Source organism: Bacillus rossius, assembly GCF_032445375.1.
Source record: "Bacillus rossius redtenbacheri isolate Brsri chromosome 9 unlocalized genomic scaffold, Brsri_v3 Brsri_v3_scf9_1, whole genome shotgun sequence".
Lineage (NCBI taxonomy): Eukaryota > Metazoa > Arthropoda > Insecta > Phasmatodea > Bacillidae > Bacillus > Bacillus rossius.
The window spans coordinates 19993780-20002548 of NW_026962012.1; the positions used below are offsets into that span (position 1 = coordinate 19993780).

The 8769-nt window shown below is 37.5% G+C and overlaps 1 protein-coding gene across 2 annotated transcripts; it reads right to left on the bottom strand.

Annotated features, from left to right (window-relative positions):
* Positions 1-720: 720 nt before the first annotated feature.
* Positions 721-8413, bottom strand: LOC134542565 (uncharacterized). Of its 2 annotated transcripts, XM_063386936.1 has the most exons (4): positions 8230-8413; positions 7994-8108; positions 6560-6664; positions 721-1036 (listed from the first exon to the last, which is right to left on the bottom strand). In XM_063386936.1, exons 2-4 carry the CDS (start codon positions 8093-8095, stop codon positions 941-943), a joined length of 303 nt encoding a protein of 100 aa, XP_063243006.1. In that variant the 5' UTR covers positions 8096-8108; positions 8230-8413; the 3' UTR covers positions 721-940. The 2 variants fall into 2 exon arrangements, with proteins under 2 accessions (XP_063243006.1, XP_063243004.1); XM_063386934.1 differs by lacking the exon at positions 8230-8413 and having other exon boundaries at positions 7994-8191.
* Positions 8414-8769: the final 356 nt, after the last annotated feature.

Below are 8769 nucleotides of genomic sequence, written 5' to 3' on the forward strand. Positions count from 1 at the left end.
CTGCTGCATACTTCTGCAAAAGACACGCTATCTGTAAGTACGTAAATCTAGAATTTTTATTTTGTCAATCAAACTCGGTACTTTGCGATTCATATTCGGTTTGAAGTATTACTATGGCCTTTCTATTTAGAAGACTTTGACCACAGAATCGTGTGTAATCGCACACACTGCACTTACTTTGTTACGGACACTCAGACGAAGCAGATACTGTGGCTGACACCACGAGACTGGCAGCAGCTTGTGTGCCGCACGTGTGTATGGCGGCGTGTGGCGCGCTCGTAGGCCGTGCGACAAACTGTGCGCGGCATGCGGAAAAATAAAAAATAAAATTCAACATTTAATATTTATCTTTAAAATTTATTATTTTTATTTTTTCACCCGCGTTTAGTGAAAACTGCGGATGCAAAGTCCGCACTGTGCGTGCTTGCCGACCTATTAGAACACAGGCGGTGTTTTATGCCTTTTGACCTTGGTCACATCGAAACATCGCGGTTATGCAACAACGCGGGTAAAAGTTATGTCCCCCGACAACCGCGTTAAATAGGGAGTGTACTGTACCAAAAAAATAAACGTGATTTATTGAGGGAGGGGGGTGTGTGGGAAGGGGGTCTAAATAAAACCTCACCACAAATCACTAGGGGGGAGGGGGGGTTAAAAATTTGTTTAAAAAAACATCACGTGATTAATGGACGACCCCGTATGTTTTGAAACAAACAAATATTCTTCATAATGGAATTTTTTTTTATTTGCCAAATTATAAGTAATTCATTCATTTACAGAAGCACTGCTTGGAGAAAACAACATCCATTAAATGCATCGATAAACTATGACAGAGGAAAACATTTATAAAAAAAACTGCTCACACCAAAACCCAAATAGGTACTCCATTAGCCACAATTTCCAAAAAAATTTGTCAGGTCATCCACACGGCGCAGGCGCGCTACTGCAGCTTGGCCACCAGCTGGCCCGACTCGTACAGCTGCTTCACATCCGTGCCCCCGCCCAGGCACTCCCCCTTCACGAACACGCGCGGCACCTGCGCACAGCACAGCGCACTCCCGGATCAACAACCACCACACATCATGTCTCTGTTGTGTACTACATGTTTTATTAACTAAGCTAAATTAAAAAAATAACATGTTTATAAATAAATTACATTAATACTAAACTTCATAACACAGGAATTTATCGTCAGCTTAGTTCTAAAACCTCGTAACTCCATTTCAGTCAATTTTACAGGAGAACTTTGAGCTTTTGGAGCACAGTTTCGACTGACAAAGATGCGAGGCTTTATAATTTGTGAATAGAAAAGAGACTTAAGTAGAGTTGACTTACGAGGTTTTATCAGCATATGCACTATGAAAAAATGAAAAAATACACCAAACACATCCGGAATATAAAACTGGGAAAAACGGACTTACGAGGTTTTAGAAGTAAGCCGACGTTATGTTACTAGTGGGGAAACTGGTCAGGGAAGGATATGCCGATGAATTAAATACAGTTTTATTTAATTGTCAGTCCACAGTTCACCCTCCGCACTGGAGCTCGGCTCGACACTGCCTCTCACTGCTCTCTCGTCCACCACACACACAACACCTGGACGCACCAGTCTTCTCTTCACCGTTCCCGCCCAGCCCCGCCTTGCAAGTGTCTCAGCGCAGTGAGCTCGGCTCTGGGAGACAGGGAGAGAGACGGACGCTGCCTGACTCGGAAGAGTCGCTCCCCAGTTTAAGTTGAGAGGCATGCAAACTGGACTGGCCACAAGAAGGGAGTGGAGTTGAAGCTCACAACTATATACTATTGCAGAGTGTGAAACAAGCAAGTAGCAACCCAAACGTAAAGTAGACGCAACATGACTCCGAGCCTGGGTGACGGTTAGAAAATCGTTGTGTGTATGTGAGTCCCGACATTGGGGAAGGCAGACGTGACGCGGCAACGAGCGATAATGCGTAACTTGATAACAGGGGCTACACGCTACTGCACAGAGTGAACACTTAGTACTTCGGTGAAATCCGACAAATACGTTCGTTAACACATCCGTGGTACTTACTAAATATTTTCGTTTACAGTTTGGATCTGAGGTTTGTGTGCATGTAGTGTATCACTTTTGTTCAGAGCCAGTGTTACATATGTAGGTAGTGCAGTACTTCAGTAAAGTACAACTTTATACATAAAATGCCTCCAGTGTTGTCAAAAGTTAAGAGTAAAAAACTGCAATCGCAGGCACGGGAAATAGTCTATAATGTTCTGCAGTTTATGGAAAATGAAGCGCGATTGCAGGAACCCTCCATTTCACTAGAGAAAGCACAGCTGAGAACAGCTAAGGCAACGGGTGTGTCTCGCACGACTGTACAAACAATTAAAAGGGAGGCTAAGAGGAATGAAGCTGGTGAAGGAACATCTTTCGAGACGCCCAACAAGAAGCGAAAGAAAACATGTAAACACGAACTTGACACCTTTGATGAAGCTGTGGTACGACGTACTGTGTACAATTTTTACTTACTTGAAAAACGTGTGCAGACTGTCGAAACTGTACGACGTAAACTAAAGAATGACATAAATTACCAAGGTAGCAATACAACCTTAAGGACGACTTTGAAGAAGCTAGGATTCAGGTGGCAGAAAACCAAATTGCAGCGCTTACTTTTAATAGAAAAATCAGATATTCGGCAAAAACGTATAGAATATCTCAAGAGTATGCGTCAATATAGAAACGATGAAAGCACAATTATATACATGGATGAGTCGTACATATTGTCATCTCATGTAAAAAATAAAATGTGGAGTGTCATGTCCTCAAATGGTTTACTAGTGCCTGTCGCGAAGGGTCAAAGATTAATAATGATTCACGCAGGTGGCGAAAAAGGTTTTATCCCAAATGCTCTTGCAATGTGGAAATGCACCAGGCAACAGGGGATTATCACAAAAACATGAATAAAGATAATTATGAAAAATGGCTCACCAAACAATTAATACCAAATCTTCCACCAAACAGTGTTGTTGTGATAGATAATGCTCCCTATCACAATGTAAAAATAAATAAAACGCCTACCTCCAGCTCGACAAAATTGGAAATGCATCAGTGGTTAAGGAGAATATTTCCTTTACTAGCGACATGCTCAAACCAAACTTGTATAACCTCATAAAGAAGCACAAACCTTCACAAGTGCAGTACTCGGCAGACAGACTATTGGTAAATAGTGGCCACACATTACTCCGTCTGCCCCCTTATCATCAGGATTTGAATCCGATAGAATTCATATGGGCTAAAGTTAAAGGTGAAGTTGCTTCAAGAAATGTTACTTGCAATTTGGCAAATGTAAAAAAACTTTGCGAGGAGATATTTAACCGAATGGGTCCATAAGATTGGATACCAATTTGCAATCACGTCAAGACACTCGAGAATGAATACTGGGATAAGGATGTGCGTTTTGACATTGAAATTGATAAAGCGATTGTTCAGTTAGGTGATGCAAACAGTGACAGCAGTGACGTTTACACATCAGACTCTTCGGATGGAACAGTCAGTGGCGTTGAAGAACTGAGGTAGTGCTTGGAACGTCAGTGGTAAGTGGTCAATGTTTTCTGCTTTTCTCTACCTGCTGTGAAAGGTCGCCGTATCTGCTTATACCCCCTCCTCATTCACCCGATCCCCCACACGTGTTGCAGTCCCTACTCATGTGTGACGTAGCTCCAGCTCGGAGTTATATTGCGCCTAGTGTAGATACTGTCTTTTTAACACATCCTCCAACACCGTCACAAGCTGTTTACCAGGACTTGTTGCATGAAGGGTCCGTGAAGCTTTTAAATCAAAATCTTCTAAGTGATAGCAGAGGTTGACCAAACTTTTTAAATTCTTGTATTGTGCTGCACTACCCTCTGTGATATACTCAATTAATACAAAGAGAACATCATGGTTTAGGTAGTCTGAGATAAAGCACAAAGACATATTACATGTGTCTCCATCCTTTCTGAAGTACAGAATTACTGGATGTAATGTGCAAGTAGAATGCACACAATGATAAGACTGAATTTCATATTGGATAACATAAGAATAGTTGTCTGCAAAGTCCATGAAAACTAGTACTATTTCATTTGGCTGAATGTTTTCTTTCCTCTGTTTCACATAGTTTGACTGCTGTTTAGAGATAAATGAGCGTGATATTAGAGCAGCCAGTTTCTTCAAAAGCAGATAAATAAACTCACATAAAGGAAGGACCAACGTTTGTAAATGGCTGCGATCAGTAGTTACCCATTGTGAAAACTGAATTTCATTTTCATCATCAAAGTCAGTAAAAATGTTTTTTTACGTATTTTTGTACTTTTTCAGAATTTTAACATTAGACAAACATGTTCTTAACATGCAATCACGGTTTTCACTATCACATACCAGAAAATTGATAAGGTCCTTTAGCTTTCATTTTTATAAATTCATAGCACTTAAAAGAAGGATTGGATGCTGGTGTACTGAGCAAACACGGTCCGAATGTGTGCCTGGCTGACCAACTGTGACACACTATTTCCGCTGCAGCTCACAGAATTTAGAACATCCTACTTTACCACAAGTAAATTTCTCTCTGTATGCCGTGTGTAGTTCCTTAAGATTGCAGAGTATTAGGTGCTTTTGTTCAAAAACATTTCTGTGTACACTAACCTTATCTTTGGCACCTGGCATTAGTTTGCTGTTTGCATCTGCTAGATAACAATTGGTAACTTTTTCAACAACTTCAGCAGAAATTTTTCGACCTTGCAAAGGCTCAGGATATAAACATTTATTTTCTTCTCTTGCATCAACTGGCGTGATTTTCTTGCTATGTACTCAGAAACATTGAATTGTGTTGAAAATTTTTTCATGGCCAGAAATTAGGTGCAACTGACAAATTGCGTAACTCCCTTATGGATATTGCATACTTAAATTTTTCTTTCATCTGACTGATTAGAAAATCTAAGCCACTTGCATTCCTCTAAACAACTGACTCTTCCGGTAAGTCTACATCAGTACTTCCTTCAGACTGCAATTCATCTTCTGGTAGCTTCAAAACTGCTGCTTCTTTTGATTTCACTTTACTTTTGACTTCAGCTATCTTTCTTTTACCATACACTGATTTTGAACATTTTGAAAGTCCTTTTAGTTTTAAGGTTGATACATCAAGAGTACTCATGCTTAAATTCAAATCTTCCTTTTCAAACGGTGTAGTGTCACTAAAGTCTTCCTTCGTAGGTGTAAGCCTGGGAGGGTCTGGGCCTTCCTCTTCCTTAGAATTATTCTGTGTATATTCAAACTCTTGTTCTCGAAATAACTTCATCCTACAGTTGGAACACAGCTTTTGTCCAGGAACTAACAAAACATCAGCTTTCCTTTTTCGCATCTTTGGCCATGTTAAGAGATATAGGTCTTATGCCACTTTTTAAAGACCTTTGTGTTTCTTTGCTGAGTTACAACATTTTTAAAAGCTTCCCTTTAATATTTAATGAGTGATGTTTTGGGTGTGAACATATATACCTACTTTCAAAGCAGAATTTTTTTTTTCTTTATCAGGAAGTTCAGCAATATTAAGAATTATCTTCATGCCTGTGTATGTATTTATATCATAAACAGAATTAATAAAAAGAGCTACACTATACTTTTCATATAAATTGGTAGCCATTGTAGATTATAAAAAAAAACTGTTCATTTTACCTACTTAGTCAGAAAACACAAAGCAAATAACTTATAAAAAATAAATAAATAAAACCAGCTACATGTCAACACTCAAACATTAACAGTCGTATGTTAGACAATCCCAGACAACTTGTTGAAGTGCACAGAGAAATAGCAGCTCCTAAGACTCCCACACACTGGACAACCTGTGACTGACTGATATCTTCCATGAGATCACCTGCAGTAAACATTTAGATGATATTACATCATCTACATTTCAGCAAGAAGATGCAATATATGCAAACTGATTGAGTGACCAAGCATTAATTAAACCATTACTTTTCTTCAAACATTTTTTTCTCCTTTCCATTTGTAATTTTCATATCTAGGCCTACAGTACATTAAATGTGTATTCCATATCAAATCATTATTTTAACATTTTTCCAATAAAAATTTTACTACATAGGTATTTGCTTTTACATGTAGGCTACAAATTATTTTGTAATATTAAAACTGATTTACAATCATCTTAACCACTTCTTTCACAAAGAACTCATTTTATAAAGATATCCACAAATTTTATTTCACCATTTTGTTGCAAATTTTGTGCTCTTCCTAATGGTACCAAGCCCAAGATTGTAAAGATTAACAGAAAAAAAGTTATAATAGGATTCCTGAACCGATGTTAAAATTTTTGGTAATTCATTTTTTCCACTTCTAACATAAATTTGCAGGTACTTCTGGACATTTAATTATATTTTATGAGTGATATTTGAATAATAATTCATACAATTTCGGAGTAAGAATGGTGAATTTAACGATCCTACATTAATAACCATTATTGCAAATGTAATTTGAAGCAAGATGTGTAATTGGGGGATTTATAAAACTCCACGGAGGAGACCGGGGGCAACTCACAGTCTTGGCCCCCGTCAGCTCGCCCAGCACGGCCTGCATGCTGTCCCCGTCGTCCAGCTCGTTCAGCTCCACCGCCGTGTACTTCTGGCACAGCTTGTCAAACACCTGCAGCCAGACACGCCTGCCAGCCTCCCAGCCTCCGCCCCGGCCCTCCGCCTCACTCACCGACACACGTCACTCCACCACTCACCGCGACTCATACTATAACTCTACATTTCAAGTCATTATAATGCGTAAGCACATTGCTACATTTCAATCTGGACCAATCAACTAAATGTAATTATAATAAACCTTCATTCGTAATACCATTGGCATATTTCCTAACAAGAAGCTAAAATAATCACAAGTTAACAGAGTTAACAAAGTTAATTACAAATTTTTTTAAGGAGTTTTCTGTTTATGAAATCAAATCTCTCATAATATTATTATGAGAGATTTGATTTCATAAACAGAAAACGCCTTAAAAAAATTTGTAATTGACGTATAAAATCTTCTTTATATCATAAATGCATTGTCTGCATGTCTTAGCTCTATTGTAATAAAACTTAATCCATCAGACATTAGTATTCAAATACTGTATTTTTATAATTTATTTCATTACAAAGTACATTAAAAGCCACATATAATATATTGACTAAAGTTCTACAAACAAAAACAAAAAACCCACATGGGTAAGTAAACAATGAATGTCAGCGATAGAATGACTATAAAGGTATTTTAATGCAAGCTGTAAAATGTACTGTTATTTTTTTCACAAACCAGTAGGAAATAATACACCTTCCATGCAGGGTAAATTGAGGAATATTTAAAGTATATGGAAAACATGTATTCCTATTTTTCGCGAGTAAACAATGAATTGCATAAAAGCACAGGTAATATTGTAATGTAAGATATAAAAAAATAATTTTTTTCACAAACTAGTAAGAATTATGAAACCATCCCTTTGGAGTAAATTTAGGGACTTAAATACCTAGTGTGTGAAAAACATGTTTTCCAATTTTTTTCTTTCCATTCTAAAAAGCCGCGATATCCAAGAATTACTGAAATTTTATTTAACGATTCATAGGTTGTAGCATTACGAACTACTGTCCTCTTATAATGTGTTTTTTTAATGGGATAGTTGACTGGAGTTCAAGGTCATAACTCTTTACTTTAATATTACTATGCTACACTTCTTTAAATTCATATGCGTGTTAATACATTTCTAAAGCAGCAGCGTTTACGTAAAAAAAAAAATCAGAATGTTTCTTTGGAACACTTAAGATGTTCTACTTAACCTGAAAAAAAGTTTCTTCAAAATTTATAATGGCTTCAGAGATATTACCTTTTATTAGTTACATCATGTGATCTGTAAAATGATCCGGCCATGACAATGTTGTGCGTTATTTGTTGTTAGCGAAGTCGAAAAGTAAAAAAAATTGAAGATTCACTTACCTCTTTTGCCATTTTACAGTAAGGGCAATAACTTTTCGAGAAAATAACCACGGTATCGCTGTCGATAATATTCTTCACCTTCACAGCAACTGGCCCACTCATGTCGACAACAGAACTAGAACCAAGACCCATTGAAAATAAATTTGAATTAAAACATCAAACCAACGCCTAATCAATTAAAAAAAAAAAAAGTCTGACATTTAAAAATCACAATGGCTGACAACCTGTTAACTCACCTCAAACGGTGGTACCACACTACTCAGTTAATCCTGACCTGGAGTCCACTAATGAATTTAATTCTATTTTTAATATTTTAGTCATACTAGATTAACTGAACAAACATATCCGATATTTATTTTCTTCTTCTTCTTCACATTGAATATTGGCCTTCGTCTCCAATGCAGCCATAATCAAGTCTGATACTCCATATTTTACAGCAGTAGCGAGCAAGGAATTCGGAATTCTTCTCAGAAGTTATACAGAAGCTGAAGAGGGATGCTGCATAAATGCTATAGATACTATAGTGTTGACGATGACGTCACAAGCCTGATGTGAAGTTCGTAAACAGCGAGACTGCGTGGCAGCTTTGGACGAGCAGATTAAAAGCGATATTCTGTAGTTGAATATGCTCAGATTGAGGAAGGAAAATAGTTTTTTTTTTTTTTTTTTTTTGTAAATAGTACAATCCTAGTCTTCTCAATTGATACTGTAAGGTTATTGTCAGTTTCCCATTTTTCAAATGTTGGATAGAGCTGGCCATATGTTCCACTGCATTG